Genomic DNA, 17,452 nt, shown 5'->3' with positions numbered 1-17,452 from the left:
TTCACCGACAGACTAGACAAAAACAGCCACAACAGCAGAGAACTCTTCAGCATCGTCAAAGAGTTCTCCAACCCCAGCGCCAGCGCCAACGCCGTCACGCCCTCACAGGATTTGTGCGAATCCCTCGCCACTTTCTTCCATCGCAAGATCAGCGACCTCCACGACAGCTTCGGACACCAGACCCAACCATACACCACTGAACCCGCTTCCCCGGACATCACCCTCAACAACTGGACCCACATCAACACGGAAGAAACCAAATCCATCATGAACTCTATCCACTCCGGCGCCCCTTCGGACCCCTGCCCGCACTTCATCTTTAACAAAGCCGACGACATCATCGCCCCGCACCTCCAGACCGTCATCAACTCTTCTTTTTCTTCTGCTACCTTCCCCGAATGCTGGAAGCACGCTGAAGTCAACGCCCTACTAAAGAAACCTACGGCTGACCCAAGCGACCTGAAAAACTTCCGCCCCATCTCTCTTCTACCTTTCCCAGCCAAGGTAATAGAAAAGACCGTCAACAAACAGCTGACCACCTTCCTGGAAGACAACAACCTGCTCGACCCTTCACAAACCGGATTCCGAACCAACCACAGCACGGAAACCGCCCTCATCTCAGTCACAGACGACATCAGAACCCTGATGGACAACGGTGAAACAGTCGCCCTCATTCTCCTCGACCTCTCGGCTGCCTTTGACACCGTCTGTCACCGCACCCTAATCACCCGCCTACGCTCCACCGGGATCCAAGGCCAGGCCCTGGACTGGATCGCCTCCTTCCTCGCTAACCGCTCCCAAAGAGTTTACCTCCCTCCGTTTCGCTCAGAACCCACCAAGATCATCTGCGGCGTACCTCAAGGCTCATCGCTCAGCCCGACACTCTTCAATGTCTACATGAGCCCCCTCGCCGACATCGTACGCAAGCACGACATCATCATCACCTCCTACGCCGACGACACCCAACTTGTACTCTCCCTCACCAAGGACCCCGCCAGCGCCAAGACCAACCTACAAGAGGGTATGAAGGACGTCGCAGATTGGATGAGGCTCAGCCGCCTAAAGCTGAACTCTGAAAAAACGGAAGTACTCATCCTCGGCAACACCCCGTCCGCCTGGGACGACTCCTGGTGGCCCACGGCCCTCGGCACCGCACCGACCCCCGCAGACCACGCCCGCAACCTCGGCTTCATCTTGGACCCTCTTCTCACCATGACCAAGCAAGTCAACGCCGTGTCCTCCGCCTGCTTCCTCACTCTCCGCATGCTCCGCAAGATCTTCCGCTGGATCCCCGCCGACACCAGAAAAACCGTGACCCACGCCCTTGTCACGAGTCGCCTGGACTACGGCAACACCCTCTACGCCGGGACCACCGCCAAACTCCAAAACCGCCTGCAACGCATCCAAAACGCCTCGGCCCGCCTCATCCTCGACGTACCCCGCAACAGCCACATCTCCGCACACCTGAGACACCTGCATTGGCTCCCAGTCAGCAAAAGGATCACCTTCCGTCTTCTCACCCACGCACACAAAGCCCTCCACAACAAGGGACCGGAATACCTCAACAGACGCCTCAGCTTCTACGTCCCCACCCGCCCCCTCCGCTCCGCTGGCCTCGCACTTGCTGCCGTCCCTCGCACCCGCTGCTCCACGGCGGGTGGGAGATCTTTCTCCTTCCTGGCGGCCAAGACCTGGAACTCCCTCCCCACCAGCCTCAGGACCACCCAGGACCACTCCGCTTTCCGGAGACTCCTAAAGACTTGGCTGTTCGAGCAGCGATAACCCCCCCTTTCCCCCCTAGCGCCTTGAGACCCGCACGGGTGAGTAGCGCGCTTTATAAATGTTAATGATTTGATTTGATTTGCAGTCTAAGTAGCCTGTGCAATGTTGGAAGCATACTAGATCATTAACTGCCACAAATATGCTGTTTTCTTAGTTAAGCAGAAGCCAGCTTGATTCCTGGGAACTGTCCATTAAAGACTGAATACAATGCTTTAAGACTGATGGGCTTTGGAAATGTGTACATTCCAATTCTCTTTGGTTGCTTCCGACATGAATGAGAAAACAACCTTAGCAGCTGGACATCTTAAAACCAAATGAATGAAAAACGTTTATGTTTTGATCACACTTGAATTCCTTAAGATTCATAAATCCACAAATGGTCCTAGGAATCCCTACACAAATTTACTCCATACTGACTAACTAATCTCTCATGAGCACACTGTTCTTTACTATGAACCAGCCATGGGGGCAATAATATGCATGATTTGGACATTGGCGAAACTGTGCGAGAACCACAATTTTAAACAGGCCCACCAATCCCTAAGTGAAGAGAGAGAAAGGTCCAGAAAGAAAAGTTACTTATTCTGTAATTCTAGTTAATCGTGTTGTGAAAAAACAAACATTTTCAAATGCGAAACATAACTAAAATAAGACCACAGTAAGCAGCATTTTATTTGTTTTGTATTCAGTTGGTTAAATAATTCTATAAAGGTAAATTTGACTGAAAACACTACAGAAAGAAAGGCAGGAAATCATGTCTTAGTAGCTATACAAAGAATCAGTGATTGCACTCTCTCCTCATGCCCAACAGGAAGTGAATCAGATAGTTAGTATTTGGAGCACTGCAAGAGAAGAATTACTAATGACACTGGTTCAAAACTGTGCCACTCCACGGTGGTTGGGACTCTCTCTTTTTTTTTGATTCATTGCAAATACCCATGAAGAAAAACTAGGATTATAAGTAACCTTTACTTCTTCATTGCGGGGTTGCCTCTGATTGTCATTAAAGAAATTGAAAAAGTTGCAAGATAAACACAGCCCTTATTTCATTCTAAGGCCACAGCAAGATCCTCTACTTGTTGTGCAGTAAAGCCTGACTAAATATATCTGTCATGGAGTCTGAATCCAAGCAATAATACTTACCAAAGTTATGGACTAATTAATGCCCGTGTGGCAAACTTTAACATTTTGGGTAAGCAGCCACCACACCACCTGTGCAGTGGGCCAAATCAATTAGCTTATTTGTACAAAGACAGAATGCAAGAGCCGACCCATCTCAATTTTGAAGAAGCTAGAACAATAAGCAAGTATGCAGGGCTCTATAATTTACAAAAGGCTGCCTCTTCTTGTGAATATTTTTAGTCTTCCTATGGTAATAGTTAGCGAACATATTCATGTCTCTGGAGTCTTTCTGCTTGAAAGGTAAGATTCCAGAACAATGTACGTAATTAACTAATTTAGTTAATATGCAAATCAAAGATTACCTTGAATAAGAAAAGATGGGCATATCGTGAAAGAATATGTATTACAATAATTTATTACGATAGAAGAAAGTGTAAAGTTCACGTGGCGTGAAACTCACTCACTTCACGATCTGAAGTTAATGGCACCAGAAAAGCAGCCTCCCAAGTGCTGCAGATTTCTTTTAGGCAAGTACAGCCATTCATTTTGAGAACAAGGAATGTCTGGCTGTGTAAAAAATCTTAGACCTTCCAAAAATGCAATCTTCACTGAAATTGTTTATATGCCTGATAGGGATATTGCAAAAAAGAGGTACTAGCAGCCAATCTAACTTTAATATATGCATACTCAAAGCCAGATTATGCCAAATACAGACAATAAGGCAATACCATTTCTTCATTGCATCTCAGGTTCACCTGCCTGTTCAGTGAGACAAAATACCCCCTTGGAGGCATACAAAGCGTTTTCTGGAAGTTCTTATGCCCCTGACAAGCATTTAGAAGCCAGGAAGTCAGGTTCAGAGATTTAAGGCATAGGTGGAATATCATGCTTGACATTCTGGAAAATAGTATATGCAGTCTGTACTGGAGTTAGTTTAAGAATGGATAAATGAAGGGTGTCTCAATAACTCCACTAATGAGGCCAGTTAAAGCCTATGAGAATCATTAAAGGCCCTGGTTCCTCTATATGTCAATCACCCTAGAAAAGTGAAAAATACATCAAAAGGCACAGAAATTTCCTCTTGAGTAATTTATTGAAAGAACACTCCTCAGAGAGAAGTTCTGGAAACCTGGAGGCGTAAGACAGACATTTTTCATTTTCCTCTGTAGCAACTCGACTGGCTGATTCGAACAGAGATGATTTCTGAGATCACTTCATCGGTTAACACCGACTTGTGTCCTTCCAATAAATGATAACTCTGCTTGTCTGTCATTGTTTACGCAGACCTGGGGTAGATCAATTCCTAAGAGAGAGACGTTCCTTGCCAGCAGAAAATGCCAAATGGACTGAGCTTTCTAATGAACAATTCTGTTGTCCCTCTAAGTTTCTTAAATCAAAACATTGTGGTTGCTTTATGCCTCTGCCAGAGAGCAGCATGCCTCAGCTAGAGAGCAGCACTGAAAGGGATGAACAAAAGAAGCTTGCCCTAAATTCAAGCCCAGAGATGTTGCAGCTCCTTTCTTTCAGAGACCGCACCTCTGAGCTATGAGGTCACCAATATGGACTCATCAGTTGATTTGCTGATGTTTACCTGAGACTTAGCTAGTGCAGAAGGTCTAGTGTCATTTGTCGATCTTGTAACAATATCTAACAGAAGGAGTACTCGATGGGACAGCCTTATAGGCATGGATAAATATTCTTTATCAACAAAGGGATGAAACCACTGCCATGCATTTTGAAAAAGTCCTATCAGCTGATATCAAACCTAAAGGAAGAACTCTGTATCAAAAGTATTCTTTCCTACCTTAGTAAACTAAATAAATTCCTGTGTTTTAGACATATTAGAACATGAAAAATGAAAATATACATTTGATGGGTTTAAGGCACACACTCCTTCGCACACACTCCCTCTGTGCTGAAAGTGTTGGAAATTCTGGTATAGCACCTACACTCTGACTTTTTTGCTTTTGGTTCACCTACTCATCCTCAATTTAAAATCCTACAAGGACTGACTGAAGCATTCCAATCACTGCTGAGGTTGTAAAAAAACAAAATGCATAAATACATACATATATATGTAAATAAATTAATAACTGAATAAATGTTGGTGCCTGGCGTTTTTTTAGCACCATGCCGCTGGTGTTGCCAAATGCCAGACCTGCAGAATTCCAAGGCCTCTTTCTTCCACCAACCCATACTAAATGACTACTTGTCTTACTCAGGCAGGTTCGATACCATTCTTGCTCTCTTCGTTTGCTACTGGTTTCCAGTCTTTATCTTCCTCCTCCTTTCTCGCTTTTCAACCTTTTTCTCCATTGCTTTAAGTCAAAGTCTGATGAAGAATAAATACTGACCCCCCTCACCAGGCTATGGAGAGATTTAGGACTGGTGACAGTTGAATGATAGTGAGGGACCCTTACCTTTTTATCGGTCTTAGAAAAAAGGCATTCACTAGACCTGTTATGAACATCCATTAAGTAGTCTTCACATTGCAGCCCAGCTGCAATGGCTCAGTAGATGGCAGAATAAGTCTGAAATGGGGCCTTGGTTTTGTGAATGCACACCGGACCCAGAGCTACTATGGTTACTGGGATCGAACGAGAAGGTCCCCAAAGGTGGAGGGAACATATTAGTGTGAACATATTAATGCGCACAGCAAAAACGTGCTGGCTCACCTATACAAATAAACACCTTCTTCACCTTCCATACGCACCGGAGTTGCCGTGATGGGTGCTCCCAGACTGCTCCAAACTCCGGACGCGGCCTGACGCAGCCACATGGTCACAGGCAGGTCCCGACACATGGAGTGATCTTTTCACAGGCAACATCCTTAGTACGTTTGACTACGACATGCCACCCGGCTCCTTCCTCGTCGACACCATGCTCATGCAACTACTGAAGACTTCGTGCAAAATGATGATGAACCCGTGACCTCACTCTTCTGACAGGCATTTTTAACACATGGGAGTGGGCGTCTGGCTGTCACATACCTTTATAGCTGCCTGCGCACTGATGGAATGACATCACTACACTCACTACGTGAATACTGGGATGCCGTGCTTTATATTACACTCATAGACAAACAACGGACACAGTGCTTAGAGGGTCCCAAACTTGTTTCCACAAATGCTAGACTAAAATATGCTCAATATAACTATCTTCATAACACCTACCTCAACCCAGAGAGACTGGCGCGTATGTGTCCGGCAGTGTCAGACTCCTGTCTGCAGTGCCACGCCTTCTCTGCCGATTTTTTACACATAGTCTGGACATGCCCACCCTTAGTGGCATATTGGGACGAGGTACTGGAGTTTCTCTTGGAGGCTTCAGATCCTCCGCTACAGAGGAATAGTCTCCACTGCTTACTGGGTATCACCTTCCGCTCAGCAGCCCATAAACCCATTAATAAATTAATTGACTTGCCATTGCTCCTGGCTAAATGCAGGATCGCCATGTGCTGGAGAGCAGTGCACCCTCAACCCACATCTGGAGGTGGCTGGCAGACCTACGGTCTGGTATACTGGCAGAACAGCAGGCATTTATCGGTGGTAGAAGGAGCGCAGCACAAACCAACCCTCCTAACTGGCAAAAATATCTGGAGAGGGTAGAGGCCAAGTCAGACAATAGACCACACTGCTTACCATGGCACACTGGAACCGGAAAAGCAAAGGCTTTTAACCTGTACCCTCACACAAAACGGGTCAGAAGCAGCTATGGACCTAATACCTACCCTAACTGAGCCCTGACGGTGGGACGTCCCTGTCGGCTCCCCCCGCCAATCTCCCTCCAGCCTGCCAACCCCCCACCCCTCAGGTGCGGAAGTTAACGTGCCTTGGATAGGTTGTTTTTTGTGGATAACAGTTATGTTTAAGACTTGTTATAAAAGCAACACGCAGAATGAGTTCTATACACTAAGCATGGATATTGCAAACATTTCTATTGTGCAGACTGTGATGCTCATTTGAATTGGCCCATATGAGTGCACCCTTAAATATGCTGTGGATGTTTTTCTTCAAGATACTGCTGATGTTCCAATATTTCAAACTAATAACAATTTATTTAAAAAAAAGTTGTCCTCACATTGATGTGTATGTGGCTACATTATATGTGCAGTTTATGAAGATTGTGAGCTTTGCGACTAATGTCCTCTTTGGAGGATACACAACTTGGCTGCACCATGCTTGAGGTTCAAAGTCATTCCTGCTCCATGGACATCGTGTAGTAGTCACAACAAGGTCAGGTATGTGGGCTGTAATCCACAAAGTGCTATTCAAAAAAAGAGGTTGAGACCCGTTTGATGGTCTTGTACCTCAGGCACCTGAACTACCCAGCAGGAGGCTAACCCTACATTGGCTGTTTAACCCGTGGCTTCCCAATACGCATCATAGTGACTATGTAGTGCTATCCTCTCCCTTCAAAGAAGGAGGGCCAGTGAAACACCTATGAAGATGGGATGGAAAATCTGAATTCGATGGTGGCTTGCCTTCAAATTAGTCACTGACTTTCCACCAGTAACATTATCCATGGACTTTGACTTTTAGAGAAACTATACAACAACAGCTGAGAGGGGGTATAATACTAGGATGAGGATTTCACAATCTATTTCTCAACCCTCCAAAAACGCCTTTCCGCCCAAGCTGTAAATAAACCCAAGGCCAGATAAGAATACCTTGCTGCTTTGCCATGCACAGCAGTAACGGGACTACCCCCAGCAGACAGGAAACTGCTTTGCACAAGGTGAAGCTGAAGTCCCATCTGACTGAGAGGGTATGACAGAGGAGCCTACAGGATCTGTAGCACACTTGACCAAAACAGAATAGAAGCAACACTGCCAGGAGCAGGATAAAATTATGACAGATCACAAGCTGGCACAATCCTTCAGTATTTCTATCAGTGCTGCGCAACAAAGTCTGGCATGCAGCACCTCTGGGAAATAGTATTCACTTATTGTCTTGAGTGTAACTGATATACTAGGGTGATAGTCTGGAGAGAGCTCAGCGCTATCGGGGAACAGGTAGGTGACCTTGGGGCAGTTATTGTTCGTGCTTAGTGTGCACTATTTTTTTGTTTCACAGAAGGGATTCTTTAGTTCTATCATTTTCAATGAGCTATATTAGCACTGGGGTTCGTACCTTGATCATAGAAGGCGCTAGGACCTTCTGAGTTTCTTACTTGCAAAGTGCTACTGTAAATAAAGACTGGTTCTGTAAGAGGTAAGTGACTGGATATTGGTTTCAGAGTATTTGATTACTGTGTCTGATTTGCAACTATATAACCATGTAGTATTGCAAGCCTTGAATGCTCAATCTTGACCGATTATACAGAGCTAGCTTTGGATGTGCAACTGGAATTCATTAATGTCCTAGGCTCTGGAATACCAATGGTAGTCAAGTGACTATGCAAAATTGCTGACATAAGGGAACCAAAAATACCGGAATACAGGACAAGTATGAGAGCAAGGCAAAAAAAGTTCAGCATGTGTCTGCAGTGAATGGACTGGGAACCTAAAGCCCAAAGCTGTGCAAGTTAAGTGAGCATTAACAAGATTGTGCAGCTACTTCACTTACGAGTCATGGTTTGAATTAATGTTGTGCTCAGTATAATGTCTATTGTGGTATGGCATAGACATCACACCAGTTTGGCAACAGGGAACTAGACATACCACAGATATGACACATGACAAACCTTTCCCACAATGCAGGATCTCACAAACGTTTCTCAGTGGCACTGGTGTCATTCCACCACTAATACTGGAGCTGTGAAAAAGCCCTGGGTCATAGAGTGGCAATCTTGTAAGCAAAGAGCGTACATCTTCACTACCACTTTTATGACTTTGAAGAGGGCTTGTGTGATAGGCTAGCCTTAGGGTATGCAAGTACAGAGCAGTCTCTCTGGAATATATCTCTGTTCATCACGCCCCCCTTTTCTGAAATGACACAAAGTAATGACATTTAATGGCAAAAAATCATTATTTTAACCTGTTTGTTTAATCGTACTGCAATTTGTGCATGATTGCAGACATAAATTGTACATCTACTTCAAAATGGGAACACTTGTTTAATACCTAAAGATATTGGATTGTGTGGAGTGTCCAGCAATCTCTCACTGTAGACCTCAGCTAGCTTCTTCAGTTCACTTAGAAGATATGTGTACATTTCCTAAAGAGAAGAAAAAAACAAAACAGAACTTACTTCAAATGAGCTTTTGAAAGTAAGGTGTACTCTTTACAGGAAATGGAAAGTTTTTTCATAATATGCTGATGTTTGGGTGGCGGGAGCATGCACAAATTGTTTTTAAAAATAGAAAGAAATGCATAAAATGTAGGGAGGGTGTGAGTGGGGGAACAGGCATCTGCTGAGGGGTTGGGCACAGGGCAGATGATCTAAGGGGCCATGACTCACAATGAGATGAAGCCTTGAGTAAGTAAGGCTATCACTTCCCTCCCTCAACAATGGTAAAAATAGCATATTATCCTCTGCACATCTGCATATAAGATTTATCCTATGCTATTAGCGCATGTTTAATTATTAACACAAAAGATAGCCAACCAAAACAATTGGTCCACAGATCAACCCTTTTTTTGTTTTAATTTGGTCTAAATCTGTTCAGTAGGTTTTGAGATATTATATAAGGGAAAAGAAATGTGCATATCTAGGTCTGCTGATTCAGGGAGATCTCATGCTGAGATCTGATTGGCTACCAACACTTCAAACAAGAACTGTTGCCTGCCATTTGGGACTCTGCTTTAGCTGAGTCACAGAAACAAAATATATATATTTTTTTTTACAAAAAAGGGGGCAGGGTGTATATATACACACACACCCTAGCCTATGGGGCCCCCTGGGACCCCCCGCCAGCCAGTCTTAGAAATATATATTTTTTGTAATCACGGAAAAATCTGCAGCATTTGGATAGTCTTTGGCCCCCGGGTGGGCAAGGTCTCAGGGGCATTGCAGGGTTAGAAATCTGAGGTGATGGTCTCCGGGGCTGTTACAAGCCCCGGAGACCACCACCTCCTCAAACAAGATTGATAATGATGTAATGGGGGGTGGGGGTTCGGTGGCCCCGCAGGACTCCTGGGCCCACCATCTCTCTGGGGCTATGTTAAAGTATGTGGGGGTGCCACGCGGACCCCGCGCACCCCAGGAAACACCACCTCCCCAGGGCAACTTATGAATAAATTATTAGGCGGGACCTCCGACCCTCTCGTCCGACCAGGCACTGCCACCTCCACAGGGCTATGGAATGATTTACAGGGGGTGTCCGTTGCGTACCCCCGTGGAACCACCACCTCCCGACACATAACTGAAAACATGGAGCCATACATGGACATACAGCCCCTAGGGCTGGCTCCCGCTACCTCCTGAGGTCCCCACCCTCAGGAGGTAGCTGTTTGCTTTTGCTTGGCAGGAGCCAATGATAATATATATATATGTTTGCCAGTAGCTAGTTATCGTTAGGACCATGTTTCCATAGAAAAAGCGTTTTTTGACTTGCCTATATCTTTGGCACAGTTTGACAAATCTCCACAAAATGTTCCCCCCAAAAAGTGTGCCAGTGATTCTTGTTGTGCGCCATAGTTACTTGAAATAACTAACTGTAACAGCCGAATGTCGATAGCTGTATAAGTTTCCGGGTGATCCGTCAAGCTGGGGTCGAGAAAAAAAAAAAAGGAGGGTGGGGGTTTTAAAACATGTTTCTCTTATTAATTCCTATAGGAGTTTTTAACCCAACAACAGCCAAATTAGAGAGAAAGTAGGCATTCCTTACTTAGATTACACTTTATGTTATTTGGTGTAAATCCATTCAGGACTTGTTGAGAAATTTACGGAAATTCGGATTTGTATATCTGCGGCAGTGACAAATTCACAAATAACAATCAGCTTGTGCAGAAAGCTGCAGAGCTCTGATTGGCTGACAACACTTCAAACCAGAAAGTGTTGGCAGCCATCTTAGGACTCTGCTTCAGCCAAAAGCCAGAAAAAAAAAGAAAAAAAATAAATAAATGGTCCAGGGTCCCACACCATGGTAAAAAAAAAAAAAAAAAAAAGCATCTTTAAAAAAAAAAAATTAGCCCCGAATTTGCAATGACAATTTTTTTTTTTTTAAACTATACAGAGCCTGCACTTGTTTTTTTATGAACCACTCGGAAAGGCCAGGTCCCAGGGGCATGTTGAAAGAAAGAATAAAGAAGGAGGGCGCCTGGGGCCCCTCTCCTAGGGCATTTTTATGCCCTGGGCACCACCACCTCCCCAAGGTTTTAATCAAAATGAAGGCAGGGGTCCCCCCCCTCAGCCATGAGGGACCGCCACCTCCCCAGGGCTTTAATCAAAATGAATGCGGGGGTCACACATCTCCCACCCCTGTAGCCCTGGGGACCGCCACCTCCTCAGGATAAAGTGTCTATTGTGTGCGGGGGGTCCGTGTGGTCAATGCGCATGACATCTTCAATAATATCATTGATAATATCAATGCAGTATTTCCAATAAAATATCTGATGGAAAAAAAAAAAAACTGTGCATGGTGAGGGTGCGAATCATACTTACATAAGATAACTAGCTATAACAGATGAATTTGTATGGTTTTGTACGTTTAAAATGTGAGCTGAATTATAATGTCCCAGTAACACTTGTGTGTGTGTGTGTGTGTGTGTGTGTGTATATATATATATATATATATATATATATATTTTTTTTTTTCACACACAAACACATATGGAAAATGTCACTTATCCAGTGTACATCTGTTAGTGGCATGTAGTGCAGATTCACATGCTATGCATATCCATTCCAACATCTAGTGTTGGGCTCTGAGTGTTACAAGTTGTTTTTCTTCGAAGAAGTCTTTTCAGAGTCACAGGATCAAGTGACTACTTCTCTCGGTTCCACTGCACATGGGCATCGACTCCATTGTAAGATTGTTTTCCCGCAGAGGGTGAAGAAAGGAGTGATAGAGTATATAGGAGAAAAGAGATGTCCATGCAAATGTAAATGTATATACATATGTACAAAAGTTATTAACTTAAACGACTACAGGCTTCCGGGGAGGAGGGAGGGTGCATGTGAATCTGCAGCACTACATGCCACGAACAGATGTACACTGGGTAAGTGACATTTTCCGTTCGATGGCATGTGTAGCTGCAGATACACATGCTATGCATAGACTACAAAGCAGTTAGTCCTTTCAAAAAGCGGTGGCTAGCCTGTAGGAGTTGAATTTGTTCGAAATAATGTTCGGAGTACAGCTTGACCTACTGTGGCTTGTTGTGTTGCTAAAACATCTACACAGTAGTCTTTAGTGAATGTATGTGGTGTTGACCAAGTAGCTGCTTTACACATTTCAGCCATTGGTATATTTCCTAAAAAAGCCATTGTAGAATGTGCTTTAGGAGTAACTAAGAGTTGTCTTTTGGCTTTAATGTAGCATGTTTGGATGCATCTTACAATCCATCTTGCTAATCCTTGTTTTGAAATGGGGCTACCTGTATGAGGTTTTTGAAAAGCTACAAACAGTTGTTTAGTTTTTTCTGAATGGCTTTGTTCTGTCTATATAGTACATTAGAGCTCTTTCTGCCACAGAAGCTGGTTGTGGGAAGAAGACTGGTAGTTCCACTGTTTGATTTATATGAAAAGGCGAGATGATCTTTGGCAAAAATTTGGGATTTGTTCTTAGTACAACTTTATGTTCGTGTACTTGTATGAACGGTTCTTCAATAGTGAAGGCTTGAATTTCGCGGACTCTTCGCAAAGACGTAATTGCGACTAGGAAGGCAACCTTCCATGTTAAGAATTGGATTTGACATGAGTGCATAGGTTCAAATGGTGGGCCCATAAGTCGCGTAAGCACTATGTTTGAATCCCAAGAGGGAACTGGATGTGTCCTGAGTGGAATGATGCGTTTTAAGCCTTCCATGAAAGCTTTAATAACAGGAACTCTAAGGAGTTTTGCTGTATATTTTGTAAATATGCTGAAATTGCAGTAAGATATATTTTATAGAAGAGAATGCTACATTTGATTTTTGTAAATGAAGTAAATAGCATACAATATCCTGTATTGATGTTGTAAGAGAGGCAATTTGTTTAGATTGACAGTAATATACAAATCTTTTCCATTTGTTAGCATAGCACTGTCTAGCAGTGTTTTGTTTTGCTTGTTTAATAACCTCCATAAATTCTGATGGTAGTTGTAAATATCCAAACTCTATGACCTCAGGAGCCAAATCGCTAGATTGAGTGTTTTGGGTGCCTGATTTGTCCTTTGTTTTGTGTCAACAGGTCTGGTCTGTCTGGGAGTTCGGAGTGTGGTACTACAGACAGGTCTAACAATGTTGTGTACTACGATTGACGGGCCCACGTTGGTGCTATGAGTATCATATTGGGTGAGTTTTGACGCAATTTGTTGACCAGAAACAGAATGAGTGGGAGAGGGGGAAAAGGCGTAAGCAAACATCCCTGACCAATTGATCCATAGAGCTTTTCCCTTGGATAGGGGATGTGTTGCTGTGTGGATGCAAAGTTTCGCTTGTGGCGTTTTCGTTTGTGGCGAACAGATCTATGTTTGGTGTTCCCCATTGTTGAAAGAATTTTTGAAGTACTTGAGGGTGAATCTCCCACTCGTGTGTTTGTTGGTGATTTCTGCTGAGAACATCTGCCAATTGGTTGCGTATCCATGGAATGTATTGTGCTAACAGGTGAATTTGGTTGTGGATTGCCCATTTCCAAATTTTCTGGGCTAGAAGGGAGAGTTGGGACGAATGTGTCCCTCCTTGTTTGTTTAGGTAATACATGGTTGTCATGTTGTCTGTTTTGATAAGGACATTCTTCTGTGTGAGAAGAGGCTGAAAAGCTTTAAGCGCTAGGAAGACAGCTAACAACTCTAAGTGATTTATGTGTAGCTGTTTATGTTTGCCATCCCATTGTCCTTGAATGTTGTGGTGAGCTCCCCAACCAATCATTGATGCATCTGTTGTAATTATGGTCTAAGGCACAGGGTCTTGAAATGGCCGCCCTTTGTTTTAGATTTGTGGAATTCCAAAACTGAAGGGACATGCATGTCTGGCAGTCTATCAACACTAGATCTTGAAGTTGACCATGTGCCTGTGACCATTGTTGTGCAAGGCACATGACGCCATCATCCCTCAAAACTTCATGACAAATCTGACAGTGTACCGTTGATTTGTCTGCATCTATGTGATTATATTTTCGAATGCTTGTATTCTTTGCGTATTTGGACATGCTAGCGATTTTTGAGTATTTAGTATTGCACCCGGATACTGTTGTATTTATGCAGGTTGTAGTGCGACCTTTGGTAATTTATTGAGAACCCTAGCGTGTGCAGGGTTTGTATTACGTAATGCGTATGGCTTTGACACTGCGTATGACTGTTTGATTTTATTAGCCAATTGTCTAGATATGGAAAGATATGTATATGTTGTCTTCTTAGGTAGGCTGCGACTACCCCTAGGCACTTTGTGAATACCCTTGGAGCTGTTGTTATTCCGAAGGGTAACACTTTGAACTGATAGTGCTTTCCCTGAATGACAAACCTGTGATATTTTCTGTGCGCAGGATAGATGGGTATATGAAAATACGCATCCTTGAGGTCTAATGTTGCCATGAAATCGTGTTTTTGGAGTAGTGGGATAACATCTTGAAAAGTTACCATTTGAAAATGTTCTGACAGGATGTAAAGATTGAGGGTCCTGAGATCTAATATTGGTCTGAGGGTGCCATCTTTTTTGGGAATCAGGAAATATAGTGAATAAACTCCTGTCCCCATATGACCTTGTGGCACGGGTTCTATTGCTTGTTTGAGTAATAGAGATTGGACTTCTTCCTGTAACAGACCAATGTGTTCTGTGGATAGTTTGTGTGGCTTTGGTGGAAAGATTGGGGGAGTTTGTATCAATTCTAGGCAATAGCCGTTGCGGATAAATGATAGTACCCAATTGTCTGTGGTAATGTCTTACCAATTTGTGTGTAACTGTTGTAGTCTTCCCCCCATAGGAGAGGTGTGGAGTGGAAGGGGATGCGACAAGTCACTGCTTAAGGTGCTGTGGAGTTTGCTTAGAGGTTTAAAATGTCCCTCTATTTCTGGGATACTGCCCCCTATATGTGCCCCTAAAACCACCTTGTTGACATTTTGGTTGGTTTTGCCTACGATGTGGATGCCTCTGCTGTTTGTGTTCTAAATCCACCTCTAAACTGAGGTTTCCGAAAGGATCCCCTATATGGTGTGGAGTATAGTGCACCCATTGCTTTTGCGGGGTCTGAATGTTTGCGCAATTTCTCAATGGCTGTGTCAACTTCTGGGCCAAAAAGTTGCTTCTTATTGAATGGCATATTTAACACCGCTTGCTGTATTTCAGGTTTAAAACCCGAGGACCTGAGCCATGCATGTCTTCTTATTGTTACCGCAGTGTTGACACTTCTAGCAGCGGTGTCTGCTGCGTCTAGGGAAGATCGATATTGATTATTCGTAATGGCTTGCCCTTCCTCCACTACTTGCTGTGCCCTCTTTCAATGTTCTTTGGGGAGATGCTGAATTATGTCTTGCATCTAATCCCAATGGGCCCTGTCGTATCTAGCTAACAGTGCTTGTGAGTCAGCTATCCTCCACTGATTCGCTGCTTGGGATGCAACTCACTTCCCTGCTGCATCAAACTTTCTGCTTTCTTTGTCGGGTGGGGGTGCATCTCCTGATGACTGGGAGTTTGCCTTTTTTCTGGCAGCGCTACTACCGAATCTGGAGGAACTTGCTGTGTAATGTAATCAGGACCAGAGGGAGGTGGTTTGTACATTTTCTCTATCCTGGGCGTAATTATACGTGCCTTAACTGGCTCATTATGTATTTGATCGCCGTGTTCTAACATGCCTGGGAGCATGGGGAGGCAATGATATTTTGAATGTGTGGAGGAGAGGGTATTAAACAAAAAATCTTCTTTTAACGGTTCAGTGTGCATGGTGACCCCATGGTATGCTGGATTGTACACAGTGATATCCTCTGGTGGTGAAGGCTTAGCGGGATAGCTGTCTGGGTCACTGCTAGGAATGGGATCTGGATCATAAAGATCCCATGGATCTACATTGTCCTGTTGTGAGTCAAAAGAGTGTGATGGTGACTGCACTGGTGTAGGACTGGTAGGAGGAGAGGTATGCAGGTGTGGAGAGAGGAGGAGAATGAGGGGGAAAAAACTGAGGAGGTGGTGGTGGTTTCTCCTTGGGCTTTGACACTTTAGCTGGAGGCTGCATAGTGTCCAATTCTTCCTGAAAGGCTAGCGTTCTCTTAGTTTTTAGAGGAGGAGCTGTTAGGATTCTGCCTGTTTCTTTGTGGATATGAATCCTGGCTTGCCTTTTGTCCATTACTTCAAGGAGTCTTTTTTCGGGCCGAGCCATGGCCTTATGGCAGTGGGGTACCCAAGGCCTTATGTTTATGTCTTTGTGATGGTACAGGGGCAGGCGTACTCACATGTTGTCCTGACGTGACCGGTCTGTCTTCCTCGGAACCTCGAACGGAGACTGATGTCTGCATAATTTCTTCCTCCTCCACATCAAGATATTCGGAGCTTCTGGACGCAATCTCGAATCTTCGTGCCCTCCTGTCTCGAAGAGTCTTTTTGGACCGGAAGGATCGACAGGCCTCACAATTTTCTTCTAGATGATCTGGGGAAAGGCAAAGATTACAGACGAGATGTTGGTCTGTACATGGATATTTTGCGTGGCACTGAGGACAGAACCGGAATGGAGTCCGATCCATGAGGCTTCCACGCAGTCGGCCTGACTAGGCCCAAGTTGGGTGCGCGCACCCCGAGTTGTCTCCTCCAACGGTACAGATGTGTCGATGGAAGATGTAAACCCGATCGATACAATACTGACAAAAATTAAACATTTTCAAAGTTTTCCGAATCAAACTTTCGGAGCGAAAGGAAACAAGTCAGAACCTGATGGCGGAAAGAAAACAATCTAACATGGAGTCAATGCCCATGCGCAATGGAACCGAAGAGGCAGAGTCACTCGATCTTGTGACTTGAAAACACTTCTTCGAAGAAAAACAACTTGTAACACTCCAAGCCTAACACTAGATGGCAGAAGTATAATGCACAGCATGTGTATCTGCAGCTACACATGCCACCAAACATATACACACACACACACGCTCTGAAAAAAATAAAGGTTTACATAATTTCATAGTTAAATTTTGGTAATATGATACTTTGCATTACAAAACACCCTCTGAAATTCACTTAAAATAGCAAAAGTTACATAGACGTTACAGTTAGGTGACATTGTCAGTTAAAATACTGGATTTTAAATTAACAAAACCACTGAAATTCACCAGTTATAGTTATCCCAAGTACCCATAACTTGTGCCCTAAAGTAACAAAATCGTGCCCCCATCATGCACAGTGTTGATGAATTAGGTCACTTCAGATGTTACAGTGATGTTATCAATGGTGTCATAGAAACCAACAGTGGGCATATTGCTACGGTCAACTACAGGCACTCTCTCCTATAGGCTGTGCCTTCATTTCAAGTTCCTTCACCATACA

At 44.1% G+C, this 17,452-nt stretch overlaps 1 protein-coding gene across 1 annotated transcript in view; it reads right to left on the bottom strand.

The window, feature by feature from the left end:
* The window catches only part of SEPSECS (Sep (O-phosphoserine) tRNA:Sec (selenocysteine) tRNA synthase), a 196,384-nt gene that overhangs the window by 42,625 nt on the left and 136,307 nt on the right, over positions 1-17,452 (bottom strand). Inside the window, exon 9 of the mRNA XM_069202162.1 lies at positions 8,969-9,062. Coding sequence (XP_069058263.1) covers positions 8,969-9,062 — 94 coding nt within the window. The remainder of the gene's footprint in view (positions 1-8,968; positions 9,063-17,452) is intronic.

Source organism: Pleurodeles waltl, chromosome 1_2 (assembly GCF_031143425.1).
Source record: "Pleurodeles waltl isolate 20211129_DDA chromosome 1_2, aPleWal1.hap1.20221129, whole genome shotgun sequence".
NCBI classification, from domain to species: domain Eukaryota; kingdom Metazoa; phylum Chordata; class Amphibia; order Caudata; family Salamandridae; genus Pleurodeles; species Pleurodeles waltl.
Note: the sequence above shows the minus strand (reverse complement) of the source record. Positions and strands in the feature narration are given on the sequence as shown.